Here is a 23,493-nt window from a genome sequence, read left to right as displayed (position 1 = left end):
TATGCGCTAATATTGTGGTTGCTTGGCGTACGGAGACGTATGTGTAGAGGCACTAGAATCGCGACTGGTCCCAACTCCCCGATTCTTGCTCCATGTTTGCGATGTAAGTCAATAATGCTAAGGTGGATTGGAAAAATTGTGTTCCCCACTAAAGATTGCACATTCTCGCCTCCGTAACGGACTACACACTTGTGCCTTTGTCTAGAGGATTGCATACTCATCCCTCCGTTTGGTAGACTGCTCGCTTACTTCTGTTTCACTTAGAGGTGAGAAAGAGAACGAAGTGATGGGACCTTTATATGTGGCTCCTCCACCTGCATTTGATTGGGACTATGTCATTAGCGTACCATCTTTGCCATCGGATTAGGGAGGTGAATTTGCTTGTCTTCCCGTATGTGGTTGATTTGAGCAGGCCTCTGGTTTTGCATTTCGGCTCTCCAACTTGGTCGCGTAATCATGTCTCTCAATCCATAAGAATAATAATAATAAAATATAACGTGTCATGCTATCTGCATGTGCCCAAACATCATTTTCTTCTCTCAGAACTAAAGAAAAGAAAATCTTTTTCTTTTCCACAGTTTCCCAATGTGATATTTTTCTTTCCTCAGCTACCTTTTTACTTCCACAATCCGACTTAGAGTGCATCAATGGTGCATTTGGTTCGCTATCTGTTCACAACCCCAAGTGTAGGGTCATGATGTAGTAATAATCTCGGTAAGACCGAGGTCGAATCCACAGGGACTAAACCTTGTACATATTTTGAAAGTAACTAGAACTAGAACTAGAACTAGAAGAAGATGTAATCTAAATCAGGTGAATATGAGAGAATAATGGTGAATGATTAAACTAAAAACTATAAATTTAAAGGTGGTAACTAGGGTGCTAAGGATCCACTTGTAGAGATCAGGGGGATCTATGTTTGATTCATGAACACAACTGGATTTAGAGTCCCATTTTCATCCAGTTGGAAGATATATTATTAAAAACCAAATCTGAACTTCCTTTAATCTAGTTTTTAAGAGATGAGAGGTATGAGAATTAGAATTGATTCCATCACAAAACCATGCCCATGAGATAAAGCAAACAATAGAATTTAACCAATCCACATCCAATCTGAGAGAGTTATGATCATAGGGAAGGATTCCATCATCCAACCATGTCTATGAGACGATGGTGAACAACAGGGTTCCTATAATCACAACTTCAACCCATGCACGGAATATACTCAAAGCTATCGCAAATCTATTGTAATTTAAGTCACAACAAACCATTAAAAACTATGAATATTCCATATAATCAAACTAGAAGTAAGGAGAGTTCAATAAACATGAATCAAAGTCATAGAAAACACCTCATCACGCTACAAGCGTCACCTCTTAGCCCTAGCTAAGAGGTTTAGCTCATCATAGACATGATGATCTAAAACTCAGAAAAACATTAAAGAAAAGAAGAAATTAAATAAGAAAAGGAGAAGAAAAACTCCAAGGCCATCCACGGTCTCTCTCTCTCTCTCTCTCTCTCTCTCTCTTTCTTCTCCTTTTATAGGCATTAGGAGAGTCGGTCGGTTGGGAGTCGGTGTGTAACAAGAGGAGTTGGTGGCTGGATTGCATGCGTAGGAAAAATGCAAACAAGTTGCGTTGGACCCGTTTTGGCGTGGATAGCCAACCTGTTTCGGCCATCTGACTCATTCAGACTCCTTGGTGGTGGTCATTTGCCCTATGGAAGTGATTTGGACGGTTCAGATCATTGAACCGGTCGTGATCTTGATCGCCGAATGACCATAAAAATCCAGTTTTCTCGGACGCAGGCCATGCGCACAAGATTGCGCTGACGTGTTCAGTGGGCCCCACAGTGATGTTTTCGAAGAAATCCACCCCATCCATTGGATTCCTGGCACGATGGTTTTGGTCTAGTTTGGTGAGCCCAAAGGATCGAATCTTCTCACCGTTCATCCTATGTTTGACGGCGATCTGCGTATGTACACGTGCATGGGACCAAAACGACTCCATTGACCATTGATAGGATGGTGGCCACCCTTGGAGCGAATGAACGGTTCAGATCATCCATTGGGACAATGCGGATGGCCCACTGATCATCACAGCGTCCATTCCTTGCGGACGTTGTGCGAGCAGGCGTCGGGTCCAAGACGGTTTGAGTGTCTTTGTAGTTACGATGCACAACAGGTGCACTTGTGCACTGTGCACACACCCCTCAAGGTGGGGTCTATTGTGATGTTTATGATGAATTTGTTCTGTCCATCCCTTTTATTATTTAATTTAAGGGGTTGAGACTGAAATTGAGGCATATCCAGAGATCAGGTGGGCCCCAAATCAATGATTTATGGGTTGATCTGTCCGTTGGGCCACTTCCACAGGGATCCAAGAGCTAAATTTCAACGTGTAGGATTAATTTAGGGTCCTTAGGGCTAATATAAAGTTTCAATCCAAATGGATGGTGGGAACCCTGTGATCTTGCATTCTGAATGATTTTCAGGCCTCTTTTACTTCAATCACTGAGTTTTCTCAAAATTTTGGCATGAGAATTCTTCGATCTTGGTCCCCTAAGATCCGTCCCTTGCCTTGGTGATTCTTGAGCATCAAATCCATGCTTTTAGCACCCCTTTTCAGTCCAAGCTCTTAAATTCACCTTGCAACAAAAACATGCTTAAAATAGCACGTTAAACACGGTCATGTATGTAAAATCAGGTAATAACTGGGGTCTAATATGCAATATTTGACCCTCAACACAATCCCCAACCAGCATTTTGCTAGTCCCGAGCAAAGTATGCGAAAAATATTTTAAGAATTACGGGACAGATTCTATAAACTCGAGTGATTTTTGAAAAACAATCCAGATACTAGAATTCTAAGATTCATGAATGTTGGACATTACTTTCTCTTGGATTCAAGTACACAGTAAACTTCATAGTCAAGTTCAAAGTATTAATCCATCGATTAAAACAATTCTAAGCATTGAGTTCCATGGGTGTATAGTGTAACCTCGGCTTATCATCATTAAGAGTCCAATCGTCAATTTTCATGATAACATTGATAATCAAACAGAGCATTCCTGGATAACCAACATAAACCGAAACTTGCCTTACAGTTCAGTCTTTTTATTTTTCCATCTTTTGATTTTTCCATCGGTGGCTTTACACTGTGTCAACCTTTTTGAAGATCTTTAATAGGTTGCTATTTTCGAACACAACTATTTTTTAGCTCGGTATTCTCTCTCTCTCTCTCTCTATTTCTCTCTCTCTTGAATGAACATGATGGACAACTTTCCCAGGTTGGTTCCTTCCATGCTTAGTGATTACCAAGTTAATAATTCAATATCGAACAGAAACCTTCATGTGTAAGATAGATGTGACATGGGAAATCATGACTCAATCAATGTTAAAAACTTCTAATCATGGATTAATAATTCAAACTTAACTGTGAAATCTAACAGGTACTGAGTCCAAGAGTCATAATTCACCAACGTTACATATCTTATACTTTTTAAATCAAGGATAGCCTTCAAAATCACTTTGACTTTATAAGAATTTCCAGAAATTATTTTTTTTTTTTCACAATTTTCGCTCAAGACCTCGAAAATACTGATTAGGTAACATAATCTCCCATCCCCAACCTAAAATCTACATTGTCCTCAATGTAAAAGATATACGCATGCAATGCACATGAGACAACGAAAGTAAATGAGAAGTGATGGAAAGATAATACCTGATGAGGAAATTGAACGGCTTTTTCCAAAGAGATCTCAGCATGAAAGTGGGCCAGCACAAGAGGGAAACCAACAAAAAGCAAACTATCCTAGAGCAACTAGAAAGAAAACTATCATAACAACATAAAACTGACTATCCTAGAATGACAAAAAGTAAACTACCCTAGTCTTATGAAAATAGTAAACGTACCTATACCTCCGTCAGACTAGGAGATCAATCCTGGTATACAGGGTCCGTCAGAGGTATGGACATGTCATCTGAAACAAATTTCTCGATAAATGGCTTTAATCGATGTCCATTCACTTTAAATTCATTGTCATTGTCTGGATTTCGAATCTCGATAGGCCCATAAGGATAAACATTGGTAACAGTGAAAGGGCCGATCTAACAAGATCGAAGCTTACCCGAAAAGAGATATAACTGAGAATTATACAAAAGGACTTTCTGACTTGACGTGAATGATTTTCGCAGAATGTGTTGGTCATGAAACGCTTTCATCCTGTCCTTGTAAATTCTTGAGTTCTCGTACACATGATTCTGGATTTCTTTGAGTTCATTCAATTGAAGTTTGAGCCATCATTGTCCAGATTGAAGTTCATATTTTTGATCGCCCAGTAGGCTATTCACACCCCAAGTATAGGGTTGTGATGTAGTACTAATCTCGGTAAGACCGAGGTTGAATCCACAGGGACTGAACCATGTACATAATCTGAAAATAACTAGAAGTAGAACTAGACGAAGATGTAATCTAAACCAGGAAAAATTAAGGGAATAATTGTGAATTTAATTAACTAAAACTTATGAAATTCAAAGGTGGAAAACTAGGGTGCCAAGGATCCACTTGTAGAGATCAGGGGAGATCTATGCTTGATTCAAGAACACAACTAGACTTAGAGTCCTATCTTCATACAGTCGAAGGATATAACCATAAAAATCAAATCGAAACTTCCTTTGATTCAGTTTTCAAGCGATGAGAGGTATAAAAATTAAAGTGGATTCCATCACAAAACTATGCCCATGAGACAAAGTAAACAACAAAATTTAACTAATCCACAACTAATCTGAGAGAGGTATGAACGTTAGGAAGGATTCCATCATCCATCCATGCCCATGAGACGATGGTGAACAACAAGGTTCCTACGATCATAACCACTACACATGCATAGAAAATACCTAAAGCTATCGTAGATCCATTGTAATTTAAGTCACAACCAACCATTAAAAACTAAAGGCATTCTTTATAATCAAACTAGAAAAAAAAATCAGTTCAACTTAAACTTAAATCAAAGGCATAAAGAAAAGTCTCTCATCTCACTACAAGCTTCACTTCTTAGCCCTAGCTAAGAGGTTTAGCTCGTCATAGACATGATCAAGCTAGGGAAGAAAAACATCAAGACTAAAAGAAAATAAAAAGGAAAAACAGAAGGAAAAACTCTTCTTGTGATGTCGTTCTCTCTCTCTCTCTCTCTCTCTCTCTCTCTCTCTTCACACGTCCCAAAGATGCCTTAAACTCTCTCTCTTCTCTCCTTTTATAAGCAAGGGAGGGTGGTGGAGAAGCTAGAGTCGGTGTTGGAACATAGCCTTTACACAGCAATGTGCGTACGCAATAAAAATGCAAATCAGCTTGTGTTTGGAGTGGATTTTCGGACGGTGGACGGCCAAGAAGCCTATTTTGGCTCCATAGTTGGGGTAAAAACCCCCCTATGAAGGTTCTGAACAGTTTGGATCACCCACCCGACCATAAATAGTGGCCTGCAACTCCCCGAAATGTCTGAAAAAATCGGACATGCGTTTCTTGAGAAAATTCTTGCGCTGACGTGTTCATTGGGCCCTATAGTGATGTTTTTGGTGAAATCCACCCCGTTCATTGGATTCCTGGCGAATTTTCAATCGGAAGAAGTGGTTTTGGTCGAGTTTTGGTGTGGTCCATTATATCAAATTAACTCGCCATTCATCCTGCATTTTCTGGCGATCCACGAGTGTACGGACCCAAGGGACCAAAAGTCCACCATGGCGAGGGTCATGCCTACCCCAGAGACGCAATAGACGGTCCAAATCGTCCCTTAGATTATGGGTGGGGCCCACCATCAAAACTCATCCCGATCAGCGTCTCTCATTGGACGCTGGATGTGTGAAAGAGAAGGAGATCGGTCAATGCCCGTTTGACTGGCCTCCCAGTCCAATGCACCTTGAGTGCACTTGTGAACTGTGCACAGCCATGGCCAGTGGGGTCCACTCGTGATGTGTGTGGGAAATCCGCTCCGTCCATCCATTTTATCACCTCATTTAAGGGTTAAGACTAAAATCGAAGTATATCCAGATATCAGGTGGGCGTCAGATCAAAGTTTTATGCGCTGATTTGTCCGCTGGGCCACTTCCACAAGTATCCAATGACTGAAATTTAACATGTACGGTTAATTTGGGGTCCTCAGGCTAGATATAAAGTTTCTAGCCAAACGGATAGTTGGAACCCTGTGATCTGAAATCTGGATGATTTTCAGGCCTTTTCATCATTGATCATGTGATTTTCTCGGCTCTGTGGCGTGTAAATTCTTCGATCTCGGTCCTCTGGGGTCCGTACCTTGCCTTGGTCATTTTTGAGTGTTAAATCCATGCATTTAGCACCATTTTTCAATCCATGCTCCTAAATTCACCTTGCAGCATAAACATGATTAAAATAGACCGTTAAACAGTATCATGTTCATAAAATTAGGTAATAACTAGGTTCTAATATGTAATATTTGACCGTCAACACAATCCCCAACCAGCATTTTGCTAGTCCCGAGCAAAGTATGCGAAAAATAATTTAAGAATTACAGGACAATTCCTATAAAACCGAGTGATTTTTGAAGAACAATCCAGTCAATAGAAATCCAAGATTCATGAATGGTGGGCATTATTGTCTCCTAGGCTCAAGCGTACAGTAAACTTCATAGTCAAGTTCAAAGTATTAATCCATTGATTAGAACAATCTTAAACATCGAGTTCCATGGGTGTAAAGTGTAATCTCGACCTGTCACAATCAAAGACTCAATTCTTTATTTTCATGATAACATTGATAATCACAAGAGCATTCAGGATAACCATAACCTAAATTAAAACTTACCTTATAGTTCAACCTTTTTATTCTTTCAGCTTTTGATTTTTTCTTTTAATGGCTTTCACGTTATGTCAACCTTTTAAAGGTAAAGCCAAGGAGGGGAATCAAACCCTCACCTATAGGGAGCAAACCTATGGTGAAGACCATTCGCCCAACCCTTTCTGAAGATAACCATTTTTTTTAGCTATGTACTATTTTTTTCTTTGAACATGATGCACAAATTCCCCAAGTTGGCTCTTTCCATGTTTAGTGACTACCAGGTTAACAATTCAATATTGAAGCTTTAACGTGTAAGCCAGGTGTGACATGTGGAATCATGACTCAATTAATGTTTAAAACTTCTAATAATGGATTAACAATTCAAACTTAACTGTGAAATCTAAAGATAGCTGAATCCAAGAGTTATAAATTACCAACATTACGTATCTTATACTTCTAAAATCAAGATAGCCGTCAAATCGCTTCGAATTCACAAGAATTTTCAAAAAAAATTCTTTATTCAATTTTCACAATTCTTGCTCAAGACTGAGAAAACACTAATTAGGTAACCTAATCTCCCATCCCTAACCTAAAATCTACATTGTCTTCAATGTAAAAGATATACACATGCAATGCACGAAAGACACGAAGGTAAAGGAGAAGTGATGGAAAGATAGTACCAGATGACGGAGTTAAGCGGTTGTTTCTTAAAGAAATTTCAACATGAAGGCGGCTCAACACGAGAGTTAATCTACCAAAAGCAAACTATCCTAAAACAACTGGGAAGCAAACCAACCTAACGACATAAATCCGACTAACAGAATGACAAAAAACAAACTACCCTAGTCTTATGAAAGCAATAAACCTACCTATACCTCCATCAGACTAGGAGATCAATCCTGGTAAACAGGATCATTTAGAGGCATGAACATGTCCTTTGAATCAAATTTCTCAACTAATGGCTTTAATCGATGTCTATTTACTTTAAACTCATTGCCATTGTCTGGATTCTGAATCTCGACGGCTCCACGAGGATAAACATTGATAATAGTGAAAGGGCCGATCCAATGAGGTCAGAGCTTACCCGAAAAGAGATATAACCGAGAATCATACAAAAGGACTTTCTGACTAAGCATGAATGATTTTCAATGAATATGTTGGTCATGAAACGCCTTCATCATGTCCTTATAAATTCTTGAGTTCTCGTATGCATCGTTCTGGATTTCTTTGAGTTCATTCAACTGAAGTTTGTGCAGCGAGCCAGTATTGTCCAAATTGAAATTTAGATTTTTGATCTCCCAATAGGCTCTATGTTCTAACTCCACAGGCAAGTGACAAGTCTTCCCATAAACAAGTTTAAAGGGAGACATTCCAATAGGGGTTTTAAAATTGGTACGGTAAGCCCATAAAGCATCGGTCAATCGAATTGACCAATCCTTATGGTTAGGGTTAACCGTCTTTTCTAAGATATGTTTAATCTCCTTATTGAAAATCTCAGCTTGCCCACTTGTCTGTGGGTGGTATGGGGTGCTTACCTTATGAGAGATACCATATTTCTTCATTAAACTCTCAAATGGTCTATTACAAAAGTGTGACCCTCATCACTAATGATGGCTTGAGGCGTTCCGAACCGAGAAAGGATGTTTTCTTTTAAGAATTTAATGATCGTGCGATGGTCATTGTTCCGGCACGAAATCGCTTCAACCCATTTAGTGACATAGTTTATAGCAAGCAAAATGTATAGATTTCCAAAAGATTGGAGGAATGGTCCCATGAAATCGATGCCCCAGCAATCAAATGCTTCTATAATAAGAATAAGGTTCAAGGGCATCAAATTTTGATGGGACAATGCTCTTAATTTCTGACAATGCTCACAAGCCTTGCAAAACTCATGAGTGTCCCTGAACATAGTGGGCCAGTAAAAGCCACATTGCAGAATCTTGGTCGTGGTCTTTTTAGCAAAAAAGTGACCACCACAAGCTTGTGAGTGACAGAAAAAGATGACACTCTGATGATCATCGTCTGGCACACATCTCCTTACGATTTGGTTTGGGCAATATTTAAACATATGGATCGTCTTAGAAAAAGTTATGTACCTTGGTGAAAAATTTCTTTTTATCTTGCGCAATCCAATGTGTCGGTATGAAACCTGTGGCAAGATAATTAGCAATATTAGTGAACCAAGGTGAATGGGAGACTCTGAACAATTATTTGTCAGGGAACATGTCATTAATATGTGTTGTCTCAAGGGAATCAGAGCAATTAAGGTGGGAAAGATGGTCAGCCACTACATACTCTACTCCCTTTTTATCTTTAATTTCTAAATCAAATTCCTAGAATAGAAGGATCCATCTTATCAGGCGGGGCTTAACATCGTTCTTAGCAAGAAGATACTTGAGCGTCGCATGATCCGTGTAAATAATGATCTTGGATCCGATCAAGTAAGACCTAAATTTGTCCATAGCGAACACTACGACTAAAAGTTCCTTTTCTGTAATTGAGTAGTTCACTTGGACAGGATTTAAAGTCTTACTTGCGTAATAAATAATGTAGGGCTTCTTTTCTTTTATCTGGCCTAAAACCTCCCTAAGAGCATAATCAGATGCGTCACACATAAGTTCAAAAGGAAGGCTCCAGTCGGGTGGCTGGATTATAGGTGCAGTGGTCAACATGCCTTTAAGCTTAGTGAAAGTTTCTGGCATGGCTTAGTCTACTCGTATAGTGCATCCTTTTGAAGTAGATTACATAAAGGACAAGAGATGAGATTAAAGTCCTTTATGAATTGTCTGTAAAACCCGGCGTGTCATAAGAATGATCGCACGTCTCATATGTTCTTGGGTGGAGATAGGTTAGAGATAAGATCAATTTTTGCCTTATCTTCCTCGATTCCTTTGGACAAGATGATATGTCCAAGGACAATTCCCTTATGAACCATGAAATGACACTTTTTCCAATTGAGTATCAAATTCTTTTCTTCACATCTTTTCAGTACACATTTAAGATTCTTTAAGTAATTGCTGAAAGATAGACCGAAGACAAAGAAATCGTCCATGAAGACCTCTAGATATTGCCCCATCATGTCAGAAAAAATACTATCATGCATTGCTGAAAGTGGCAGGGGCATTACATAGTTCGAATGGCATCCTTCGGTAAGCAAAGGTGTCATAGGAACACGTAAACGTGGTCTTTTCCTGATCTTCAAGAGCTATATCTATCTAGTTGTAGCCCGAATATCCGTCAAGGAAACAGTAATATGAATGACCAGCTAGCCTTTCTAAAATTTGATCGATGAAGGCCAAAGGAAAGTGGTCCTTCCTCGTGACGGTATTCAACTTCCTGTAGTTAATGCATATTCTCTAACCAGTAGTAACTCTAGTTGGCACGAGTTCATTATTGGCATTGGCTACGATGGTGATTTCAGACTTCTTAGGAACCACCTGAGTTGGACTCACCCATTGACTATTGGATATTGGGTATATGATACCCACATCCAACAACTTAAGAATCTCGGCTTTAACCACTTCCTTCATGTTTGAATTTAGTCTACGTTGTGATTATCGAGAGGTCTTCGCATTATCCTCAAGATAAATCGAAGGGTCAATTCTCTTAGGGTCTGCAATCGTCCAAGGGGTCCCTTATGTTCAATGAGAGAAGATATGAGCATACTCTCCTATTCTTGCTCAAGGTGGAAGAAATCACCACCGGGTATGTCTCATATTGACCTAAATAGACATATTTGAAATCAGAGGGCAAAGGTTGTTGGTCAAGCTTCGGTGCCTTAAGGCTAGATGGTAGAGGCACTACATCAGTTTGGGGCAATTCTTCAAATTGTGGCCTCCACCGATTAACTTTAAGTACTAGTGCAGTATCAAGCATGACACGCATCTCCCTAATCCTGTCATCATCAAAATCATGAGAGTGGGTCAGGCACGTCTCTAGAGGGTCAGAGGATAAGGTCACAACGCCCACAATTAGTGTAATAAGTTACTCTTGTATCAAGCATGACACGCATCTCCCTAATCTTGTCATCATCTAAATACATACATGACAAATAATCATTGCAAACACAAGTGCATATTTTATACGTATACGGTACTTTATAAATACACTTAGTATACAAGTCATGACGTAAAACCATAACGTATACACTTAAAGTCCGCACCGTAAGCGAAGAAAGAACCGCCGAGGTGATAGACTCTAAAATAAGGATAGAAATGAGATTCTAGTCTAAGCTCTAACACGGGAGGGTTAAGTTAACTTACCCCAAAGGAATTCAGAATTGTCAAGTCAATCATGTAAATGTCGTGGAAATCGTCACCATCCTCTAACTCTCTCTCTTTCTTAACTAGGGTTAGAGAAAATTCGTATGGAAATGAGAGCCTATATATAGGCCTTAAAATGATTGAAGGTAAAGTTATAACCAAATAAGCCTTTCTCGATCGAAGCACTTGGTGGGCCATAACCACGAAACGGACTTAAGCTCTATGGATCTGTCATATTCTCGATCGAGTCCAAAGACATGCAGGCCAACCATCTGATCGAGAGGGTGAAATTGGGTCGAATCAACGGTTAGAATGATCGCGCAAGCGCACGACTCAATTTCAATCATTGCAATCCGAGCTGATCGACCCGAAATTGATTGTGAGGTTGAAGTAGATCAATCGGAATGGGCGACCCAGAATGACGAGAATCGGAGGATCAATTTAAAGTGATTGATGCGAATTTCACAAGCAATCGAGTAAAGCGCTAATTACCCCGAAACAACTACTTAAGGAAAGATAAGCACAAAAATCCCAAGGTCGTTACAAGTATCCAGGACGATAACATCTACAGGGTAGTAGAATCTATCAACCTGGACCAACACATCCTCAATTATCCGTCTTGGTACACGAACAATGTGATCAGTGAATTGTAATGTGGTTAAGGTGGGTTTTAATTCACCCAAACCTAATTGTTTGTACACAGAGTAATGAATCAAATTTACGCTCGCTCCTAAGTCAAGAAGTGCGTGGTCAATGCGGTAATTCCCAATTACACAAGTGATACTTGGGATACCAGGATCTTTGAATTTCTGTGGCACATTTTGCTTTAGGATGACACTCACTTTCTTAGTTAAGAAGATTTTCTTTTGAATATTTTACGATTTTTTGGTCATACACAAGTCTTTTAGAATTTTGGCATATGAAGGTATTTGTTTTACGGCGTCCAGTAGAGGAATATTGACCTTCACTTGTTTCAACACCTCTAAAATATCCTGAGAGTTAGAAAGAAGTTTTGGTGCAACCAACCGTTGGGGAAATGGAGCAACCAGCTTCCCTTGAGGTTCCAGTTTTAATTCTTGTGGAGCATGGCTAGATCCATCATCTTTGTCCACTTCTGGGTCCTTAGGCTTTTTAGCCTTAACCGGAATAGTTTTGTCAATGATCTTCCCACTACTAAGAGTGGTGATAGATTTAGCTTTCTCCATCTGATTTGAAGAGCTTGGGTAGCTAACTTCATATTGGGTTTTGGATTGGGAAGAGGTTGAGCTAGCTGGAAGGCTTCCCTAATTCCCATTCGTATTTTTAGCTTCAAGTCCTTGTATGGCCTTTGTAAGGTCTTGAAAAGCTTATAGCATACCCTGATTGAAAAGCTCTTGCTTTTGAAAATATTTTAGAACTGAATGCTCTTGAGGTTTCTCTTGATGTGGAATTTGATTGAAGAAACCTTGAGAGGTAGCAGTTTGTCCATTCCTCCAACTGAAGTTTGGATGATTTCTCCAACTAGGATTAAATGTATTGGAGGTAGGTCTTTGGTAATTGTTCACGGCATTGGATTGCTCATTCAACACCTCTTGAAAGGCAGGTATTGTTGGACAATTTTCAGTTGTGTGAATGTTGTAAGCACAAATACCGCACATAGTTTCCTTAGCCTTATCCTTCTTTAATTCATGGTCTTGAGTTTTTTGGTAGCACTGATATCATCATCCTCTTTCATAAGATACATTCCACCCCTTTCCTTGAATTGAGTGGGCCTAGACATGGTGTTCGGTTTTGGAGAGATGTCTCATGATTGTGTGTTTTCAGCAAGCTTATCAAAGTAATCTCACACTTCATCGACACCTTTATTCATGAATTCCCTAGTATACATTGTCTCGACTAATTGGCACATGGGAGATGTCAGTCCATCATAGAAAAAGTTCGTAATGCGCCACGTTTTAAAACCATGTTGTGGGCATGAACTGACAAGATCCTTGAACTACTCCAAACATTGGAAGAATGTTTCATCTTCCCTTTGGGCGAAGATCATGATCGACTTTCTAAGGGTGTTCATCTTATGGTATGGGAAAATTTTCTTTATGAACTCCCTTATCATGCATTCCATCTATCAATAGATTGAGGACGTAGTGAATGTAACCACGTCTTAGCTTTCTCTTTTAAAGAAAAGGGAAAGAGTTTCATCCTGACCGCGTCATCAGACACGTTAGGAAAGTATAGTGTGGCTATGATCTCATTAAACTCTTTTAGGTGTAAATATGAATTTTCTGACTCAAGCCTATAAAATTTTGAAAGGAGTTGGATCACCCCAGGCTTAATATCCATGTGTCCCGTATTCTCTAGAAAAACCATGCATAAGGGTGTGCTCACCCCCGCCGGTTGTAAATAATCTCGTAAGGTACGAGGTGGGAGTGCTTAATGCACCTCATTCTCATCCTAGACTTCCCCAGCCTGAGGTTGAGGTTGTCCCTCTGGTTGATTGGTCAGTTGATTTGCGGCCATAACCTCAATTAACTCTGGGGATATCGAGCGGTGTTTAGTCTTGCGATGGATAGTCAACCCCTCAATCGATGCTCCTTCAGTCAAGAGACGTCGAGTGTTGTCACAGACCCACTTGGGCATGAAATACTCGCAACCCTCAATTCAGATTCTAAACCTAAACCTAAAAGAAAGAAAGGAAATAGAAATCTAGAAAGAAAAAAAAGAGTTGGAAAAAAGTTACCAAATTAGAAGTTCCTAAGTTAAAAACCTATAAAACAAAACAAAACAAGTCAGTTTCTAAAAATAGAAAGTATAAAATTAGAAAGTTCCTAAAATAGAAAGTAAACTAAAAACGAAAAACTTTTAAAATTTGAAAGTAGAAAATTTCTAAAAATTGATTAGGAAAGTTCTAAACCTAAAAACAGAAAGTAAGTTAGTTTCAAAAAATAAATAAATAAATAAAAGAAATCCTAGAATTAGAAAATTTCTAAAAATAGAAAAACAAAACCTAATCGTAAAAATAGAAAAAATAAAAAAATTAGAACGAGATTACCAATTTAGAAAGTCTATCGCAGAAGCCTACAAAACAGGAAGGTTAGGTTAGTTTCTAGAAATCAAATAGATAAACCTAAACCTAGAATTAAAAACTAGAAAAACCCTAATCTTAACTTAATTCTAAAACTAGTGTAACACCCTGAAAATCGGGGGTCGCGCATATACTCGACTCCCGAGTTCCCAGGTGTCACTTATAACCGATTTTCCTTAATATGCATTTAATCTGGTTTCAATGCGCAGCCTGGAGTTCCTAGAACATGAAGCACAACCGCACCTGTCGACTGAAATGAAAGAGAACCAGCATATATATATATACACACATATACATGACCAAGAAAAATATAAAGGGTCGCACATGGTGTCACCCAACAAAATCACATAAGAATAATATGACAAAAAAAGAATAAAGCTGAGCCCTCTGCGCAGCGATCCAGCGTGCCATCTACAGGTCCGATGAGGGTCCGTTCATCAGCTGGAAGAAGAGAACTTGTCCTCCTCCTCAAGGCTCGCATCGCCAGGCTCCACGAAGTCTGAATCACCTGCATCTATGAACGGGTCTGGTTGGTGTTTTAAAACACCGTCCCAGAGTGGGAGTGAGTGATCAACTCAGTGGGTGCTATTAGCCATAAGTTGTAACAAGCTTCACTTATAATAAGAATTTAATGAAAATCAATCAATCATAAACATTGAAAAGGCCAAGCTATATGTCCTAGAGGGGGGGTGAATAGGACAATGCCAAATAAAAACTTATAACAGCGGAATAATAAAGAAAATGATAGCCAAATTAAATAATAATGCAGGAAAGAAAAACAACCTCAAAATTCAGATCTTGAGAGGTTGATACAAACGTTATTCTAAGGACAACCTTACACCAAAAACAGAGTTTATGGTAGGACAACCTTATTTCTAGAAAGGTCTTTGTATCAAGTCTCAAATCGAAGAGGAATACAAAAACAAATATGAACTGAATTGAAATAACTTGTAATTAAAGATGTATTGTTCTAGGGACAGCCATACACCATAAAAATGGCAGGGCAACTTTGAAATTGAAAAACAAGCTTATAAAGTAATAGCAGAAAGTACATTCTAAGCTATTACAACATTCTCACAAAGCTTGAAATAATTACAACATTCACCACCATACATACATCCCACAAAAAGAATAAAAATTAGAAGAGTAAAACAATCAATCACAACACAAGGGTTTATAGTGGTTCGCCTGTGTGTTCACCAACTGTTATCCAACAGCTATATCCTCACACAGGGGATATTAGCGTTTACTAACGAATAGGTTTTCCCAGTTCACCCAAAACCCTTACAATTGTGTCTTTGTATGTGGGCTTACACAATTAAAAAAACCCCACTTCGGAGTTTTCCTGGCTTTCCTCAAATAACAAGATTTTTCTGGAAAATCTTGAAAGAAACCAAAATAATAGAAAGGAATTTACAATATGTAAAATACCTAAATATCTTCTTCGTTGTAACAGCCCGGTAGAACCAAATCAAAGTAGATGATTGAATGTCCAAGTTCAATTCGATTACAATGGTTCTAGATCTAATTGATTTTAAATTAAACCAAACAGGTCTTGCCTTAATTGATTTTGATTCCAAAGAAAGGGAATAACAATTCCTCTTTTCAAATCAGATTGAAATAGCCGAAACAAAATCAATTAAAATAAAGCTAAGGAAAGAAGATATTAAATAAGCACACTTAGCTTGGATGGAGCACAAAATTATCTCTCAGAAGTTCGCGAAGATTGGCTTGAATACTATAATTAAATCGATGATTTTTTTCGTGCTCTATTTATAGGTGAGAAGATTAGGTCTTCGTCTAGAGTGCTCTTCGACTAGTCGAAGCCATAATAAATATTTGAAAGATTAGGCGGGATAAGCTCTGGTCGAGTCGTAGCCCTCCTACGACTGGTCATACACTGTTCGTACGACTGGTCGAACAGATTCGTGGACTAGTCGAAGGCTGATTTTATCCGGAATTTGTAACAAACTTACGTCTGGTCTTGGTTGAAGCAAGTCTAGGACTAGTCTAAGACTAGTCGAAGAACAGATCAATCACATGTAAAATAACATTCGGTTTATGTATCCGAAATGACCTACTTCTAAGGTCATCCTATGGTCAAACAAACCTCAATCATGAAGTATGGACATTGAAACAAGAGACCATGAAGAATGAGCCTTGAAGTCTTGATGTAGACTAAACCTTGAAGTAGCTCAATCATGAAAGTGGCTTGAGTTTCAACTTGAGTCTTGAGTTCAGCTTGAGTCTTGCCTTGTACTTTCTTTTTCTTTTCAGCTTGAGTCTTGTGAGCAGTTCTTGCATTCAAGAGTCTTGTCTTGTGATCAGTTCTTTCATTCAAGATCCTGAGTCTTGTACTTGAGAGCTTTGCTTGATGTGAGCTTGGTTTGTTCATGAAGTCATGAATGTTGATCCTTGAGAGAGCTTCACATAAGCAGGTTATATAAAACATAACAGAGATTTTGTCACCACAAATTTGACAACTTACAGGGATATAAACTATAGCACTTACAAACATCTATCTAGTCTTGTTAATGTGCATGCTTGCAGGATGATATGATGTATGCCCTCACCACAACGCTCCCTCGTGCAACAACATTTAACGATCGCCAATGCCAACACTCCCTCAGTGCGACCTCGACTGCCGAGTCGCCAACCTAGCTAATGTCATGCAATGATGATGTTAACCGGGTTCTTAGTTAAGTCCATTCATCTAGCAGATTTGAAAATCTGATACACCCCACGTATCAAATGCCCTAAACTAGTTGCGAGGCCAAGACCCCCTAATGTGTGAGGCGGAGACCCGCGATCCTTGACCCCGTCGGATTTTTCCCATCCCCGACTTCAAGCACATGGGGGTGCTGAATGTGGGGTCGCTCACGGTCACTACGAGGAGATGCGTCACCCCAGCGTAGGCCGACAGCTCGAACACCTTGTCCCATTCCACCATGCCCGGCTCACGAGACTGTGGATCAATATTCCATCCGGTATCGATGGGCTACAACGGTGGTAGGGTGTTCTAGTTTCCATACATATGTGAGCAAATAAGGTTAACAACCAGGTGGGTCAGCCAGTGGACTAAACCGCACGAGCCCAGGCAAGTATGTGGCGGAACGACATCGGGTACAAGCGACCCATGTAGCCTAACTACTGCCGCCCACACGTACTCGCCCAAACCCATATGTTTATCCTCAAGGTGGTCCTACCAACAGAACCACTTTCCTCTCCTCATGTTCCTGACCAACCCAAGGGTAGGAATAGTGACTCATAGCATGTTAACTACCAATGTAACATCAAGCATATTCAACACCATGTTCTCATGTTGCTCAACATACAATTCAAATTTCTCTAACAAGTAACTATTAATATCATGAATAAAGTGTAGGTGTGTGGTGTGGGTTAGTGAGGAAGTTAACACTTCCTCCATGTTGAGAAATCATATGTACAAGAGCAATTAATCATACACAAGATGAAGCAACACATATGAGAAGAAGAAATCAACCATACATGAGCATGTAATCATCCATACACTAGATTATGAGAGAGGCAAGATTAACATCAAAGAAAAATAAACATGCAATTCATACAATTCCAACAATATGTCATTCCTAGGTTCCTCTAGATTCTTCCATACAACATACCAAGCAAACAAAATCATTAAACTCTAACTATAATTGGTGCTAGGCCACCTAAGGATAATAGTCCGCACTTATGGATCGTTGGAGGCTTGAAAAAATGACCTAGGAACGCCAAACTCAATGTTGATCGGCCGGAATCCTAAGACAATGCACTTACATGTTAGGATTTCATACAAATCCTAGCTTAACACAAAACATTACAAAAAGGATGGGTGCTTACCTCCCCAATCGGATGAAAATCACTTGTATTTGTGGATGTGAGATTTCTTGAGTAAAGGGAAGAGGGGTTTCTAGATCTCACCTCCCTTAGGCCCACCTTTCTCTCCCTTCTTCCTTCACTCCTTCTCTCTTTCTCCTCTTTTCTCTTCTTCCTCTCTTCCTTCTCCTTTTTCTCTCCTCTCTCTCTTTGTTCCCTAGGGCAAATTCGTATGAGAGAGGGGTGCCCCAAATGAGGCCCTTTTATAATGCCAGATTTGGTGACAATGGCCCCAAGCGTTGGGTTTTTACTATACTAGACCTATGAGAGGGTCTTTCTAAGTTCTAGGGCCCACTATGGGGTGTACAAGTTAATATACACCGTAGGATAGTTAGCTCTAATGATGATCTACGTATGGATATGATCGGCCCACCATTTGGATGCGCTGATCGACAGATATGATGAGAAGTCTGTTCAACGGTCGCCGATGGTCGATCGGGGCCGCGGCTATACGGATATGAGCAGGGAAATATCCTCACTCTATGTGTGAAGTTTGGCCGTAAACCAACGGTCCGAAATCCTCAACTTTGCATAAGAGTGGATGACCCAATTAACTTAAGTTCCAACTCCTTCCTTTAGGGTATTTGCATTTCTCATGCATTCGTTCTTCGGCTCAAGTTGAGCGGTTCTGGACAGTACCCCAGTCTGATTCCTGCGATGGGCGTCAGGCCCAGTTAGACGGACATTATTCTATAGTTTTGGAACTAGTGATCCACCAACGAGTGGTCTAGAGCTTGTTTGGATAACTGGGGCAGTTCTGGTGGCCCTCTGACCATGAAACTTATAGGATAGGTGCTCCATGGCCTGATGAAGGGCCATGCAAAATTTGAAAATGATCAGATATGGGGTTTGGTCACACGGTTCTGATTCGCGATCAACAGTCACCGTGCCACGATCGGGACCCAGATTTTTGTGGGCGGGTGTAGAAAAATACATTAGACCCTCATCGTAAATTATAAAGAAATCTGACGGCTAAAATGTCTTACATCTCAATTTTATTTACCCGTGCCAGATTCCAATTTTGGCATTGGTGGGGCGCATCTGGCAAGTGCCAGATTCCACTTCTGGGTGTCCACTGGGTTCGTGGTCCGCGATGGTCCCCAAGCCCAGTGAGATTTATGCTCCCTTGAATTTTTATAATTTTCTGACCTTCCCGTGTCGCGGTATAGCCCGCACGGGCTGTCATTAAGTGTAAACGGCTATCTGACTTGGAGGCCCGCACCGGGTTCCATCAAGGCCCGTCTAGCCTATTCAATTGGGCTAATCTTGGTCTAATTTATTTGTGATACCTCACTATGAGTGGCTTCAATGAACAGTCCTGTGGCAAATCTTACGTGGACGCCCCAGGACACTGTTATGGTTGGGTGGGACGTTACACTACACCTGATGTTCAAGTGATTGAGCGGATTCATTGGCTTTCTACGGCTGATTAATCGGACTAGTGCGGTTCTTTACTGGTACACTCTTGTATAAACTATCATTGAGTGTTAATGATCATTAAGTGATGTTATAAGTTAATTAAATTTTTTAAAAAAAATTCAAGAATTTTTGAAAATCCAAAATAGTAAAAATCGAGGATGTTACAACTAGTTAATCTCAGAAAAATATAACCATCAATCCTCGGCAACGATGCCAAAAACTTGTTCACAACCCCATATTTAGGGTCGCGATGTAGTAATAATCTTGGTAAGACCGAGATCAAATCCATAGGGACTGAACCATATACGTATTTTGAAAGTAACTAGAACTAGAACTAGAACTAGAAGAAGATGTAATCTAAATCAGGTAAATATGAGAGAATAATGGTGAATGATTAAATTAAAAACTATAAATTTAAAGGTGGTAACTAGGGTGCGAAGGACCCACTTGTAGAGATTAGGGGGATCTATGCATGATTCACGAACACAACTGGATTTAGAGTCCCATCTTCATCCAGTTGGAAGATATATTATTAAAAATCAAATCTAAACTTCCTTTGATCCAGTTTTCAAGAGATGAGAGGTATGAGAATTAGAATTGGTTCCATCATAAAACCATGCCCATGAGACCAAGCAAACAACAAAATTTAACCAATCCACATCCAATCTGAGAGAGTTATGAACATAGGGAAGGATTCCATCATCCAACCATGTCCATGAGACAATGGTGAACAACAGGGTTCCTACAATCACAACTTCAACTCATGCACTGAATATACTAAAAGCTATCGCAGATTTATTGTAATTCAAGTCACAACAAACCATTAAAAACTATGAATATTCCATATAATCAAACTAGAAACAAGGAGAGTTCAATAAACATGAATCAAAGTCATAAAAAACACCCAATCACGCCACAAGCTTTACCTCTTAGTCCTAGCTAAGAGGTTTACCTCATCATAGACATGATGATTTAAAACTCAGAAAAAAGCATTAAAGGAAAGAAGAAATTAAAGAAGAATAGGAGAAGAAAAACTCCTCGGCCGTCCACGGTCTCTCTCTCTCTCTCTCTCTCTCTCTCTCTCTCTCTTCTCCTTCTATAGGCATTAGGAGAGTTGGCCAGCTGGGAGTCGGTGCGTAACAAGAGGAGTCGGTGGCTGGATTGCGTGTGTAGGAAAAACGCAAACAAGTTGAGTTAGACCCGTTTTGATGTGGATAGCCAACCTGTTTCGACCATCTGACTCGTTCAGACTCCTTGGTGGTGGTCGTTTGCCCTATGAAAGTGATTTGGACGGTTCAGGTCATCGAACCAATCGTGATCTTGATCGCTAAACGAACATAAAAATCTGATTTTCTCGGACGCAGGCCATGCACATGGGATTGCGCTGACGTGTTCGTTGGGCCTCATAGTTATGTTTTCAGAGCAATCCACCCCTTCCATTGGATTCTTGGCGCGATTTCAGTCGGAAAGGGTTGGTTTTGGTCAAGTTTGGTGTGGCCCGAAGGATCGAATTTTCCTGTCGTTCATCCCACGTTTGACGGCGATCTGCGTGTGTTCACGTGCATGGGACCAAAAGGACTCCATTGATAAGGTCATGACCACCCCTGGATTTGAATGAACAGTTCAGATCGTCCATTGGGACGATGAGGATGACCCACTGATCATCACAGCGTCCGTAGTGATGGTGCACAGCAGGTGCACTTGTGCACTGTGCTCACACACCTCTAGATGGGGTCCATTGTGATGTTCATGATGAATCCATTCCGTCCACACCTTTTTTCATTTAATTTAAAGGGTTGATACCAAAATTGAGGTATATCCAGAGATCAGATAGGCCCGAAATCGATGATTTATAGGCTGATCTGTTCGTTGGACCACTTTCATAGGGATCCAAGGGCTGAATTTCGACATGTATGGTTAATTTAGGGTCCTCAGGCTATATATAAATTTTTGAACCAAACGGATGGTAGGAACCCTATGATCTTGCATTCAGGACAATTTTCAGGCCACTTTTACTCAATCACTAAGTTTTCTTGAATTTTTAACGTGTGAATTCTTCGATCTCGATTCCCAAAGATTCGTCCCTTACCTGAGTGATTCTTGAGCATTAAATCCATGCTTTTAGCACCGTTTTTAGTCCAAGCTCTTAAATTCACCTTGTAATAAAAACATGATTAAAATAGCATGTTAAACAATGTCATGTACGTAAAATCAGGTAATAACTAGAGTCTAATATGCAGTATTTGACCCTCAACACTATCGAATCAAATTGCAATTGCTGCTCTAATGAAGTGGAAATAAGCATACTTCCATTTCGTTGGCATTTGTGTAGATATTTTGCCACTTGGAAATTGGAGTCGACAGGAAAAGCAACTGCAGTTTTGGAGTTACTAGCAACATTACTAAACTGGTGATTTTCTCTTCATTGAATTGAATGCTAGAGATAATATTTGTTTGTGCATCCAAACGCAGGCTAATGATTCTCAAGCAAAATGCAAACTAGATTTAGAGAAATGAACCAAAATTTTGCACTTCAAAACATCATTATTCATCTTTGACTATGTTTCTCTCTTCATCTCTCGTCATCTCTCTTCATCTCATCTTGAAGTTGAAATATCTTGAATTGGTCTGTATGAGGTGAATCAATAGCGCCATTGACTTCTCTGCATTTTCTATTTTCATATGAAATTTTAGATAGCCATTTGTTTTTGCAGGTGGAAAAGATCCCAGATAAATTTCAATCCGTAGAGCAGTATTATGGATCGTTCATTTTTCCTTTGATTGAGGAAACACGGTCCGACTTGTGTTCGAGTATGGAGGTTCTCTCTAAAGCACCAGTCTATAGAATAGAATCAGTTGGGGTATCTAGTTGTAAGGATGTATATGGCATTTCCATGGAACCTTTCAGAAACGTTTTGGGTAAGGGAGGAAAAGAAACTTCCGTTCCAAAGAAAGGAGATATCTATGCTTTGTGCAATGCGGTACCTTTAACATTTGCTGATCTAAACTGTGGTGGGAGATCCTACACTCTTGGTTTAGTTACTGGGAATAAAGATGCTGAAAGTAGACCACCATTTGAAGTTCAAGCCAAAGTTTCGAAGGAGGTTGTGGCGCCAGAAGGAAAGGAGAAACCTCTTTTTGCTGTTTTCTTGATCAATATTATGACAAACAATCGTATCTGGATGGCCTTGAATGCACCCTGTAGAAATTCCAATGTCATAAAGGAAGCATTGTGCACCAATTCTTCAGTATGCCACATCCCTTGATATTTGCTTTTTCATACATTTGATACGTCGACCATCCTCTTGAACAAACATACCTCATTTTCTTTGAAAGAAGAAATGATTTTATTATTCTTCTTTTAGATACACACTGATAGAGATGAATTTTATGTAGGTCACCATGGAAGGGTGATGTCCCAAAAGTCTCCTAGATTGGAAGATCTCATGCCTTTCATCTTTGATTAATTTCCATTTAATATGGATGATTGTCCTTTTTTCTTTTTTCTTGACTGGTCATTTGTACTCCGATGATTGTGGCATCATGACCTACCATTTTTGGTGCCACAGTTTAAAAACACGGAAACAGCCTAGTTGGGTTGAGTCAACTCAAAAACTCAGGTGAGTTTCTTGAAAACTCGTATGAGTTTTTATGTGTTTTTTCAATATTATTAATAATTTAAAAGTATATATATAATATAAATATAGTCTAGTCATCTTAACTCGAACTGAGCTTTGTCAATATATATATATATATAAGTACTAGCCATGGCTTTCTCGAATTTTGACTGATTCATGAGCAGAGAGTTTTTCTCAAGTTTTGGTGAAATCTGGTTTGGTCGAATCGACTCAGGTGAGTCAAGTTTTGTTTTTTCAAAATTTTAAAGTATGGTTGGAGCATCTCCAATCCATGGCGGGTCCATTTATCGAAATCCTATAACTAAGCCATCAATACTTTTTTTCTCTGAAGAAGAAGAAAAATAGAAGGTTAACCATGGCATTTTCCATTGTCATTTTACCCTGAAGCCTCACTTGTGCGATTAACCTGTTTCAGT

General features: G+C 39.6%; 1 protein-coding gene across 3 annotated transcripts in view; it reads left to right on the top strand.

Annotated features, from left to right (window-relative positions):
- LOC131243047 (uncharacterized ATP-dependent helicase C29A10.10c-like) overlaps positions 1-23,493 on the top strand; it is a 147,053-nt gene that overhangs the window by 60,725 nt on the left and 62,835 nt on the right. For all 3 annotated transcript variants that reach the window (XM_058242108.1, XM_058242107.1, XM_058242109.1), the window contains exons 2-3: positions 22,154-22,689; positions 23,258-23,291. In XM_058242108.1, coding sequence (XP_058098091.1) covers positions 22,154-22,689; positions 23,258-23,291 — 570 coding nt within the window. The remainder of the gene's footprint in view (positions 1-22,153; positions 22,690-23,257; positions 23,292-23,493) is intronic.

The sequence above is a fragment of the Magnolia sinica genome, chromosome 4, assembly GCF_029962835.1.
Source record: "Magnolia sinica isolate HGM2019 chromosome 4, MsV1, whole genome shotgun sequence".
Lineage (NCBI taxonomy): Eukaryota > Viridiplantae > Streptophyta > Magnoliopsida > Magnoliales > Magnoliaceae > Magnolia > Magnolia sinica.
Note: the sequence above shows the minus strand (reverse complement) of the source record. Positions and strands in the feature narration are given on the sequence as shown.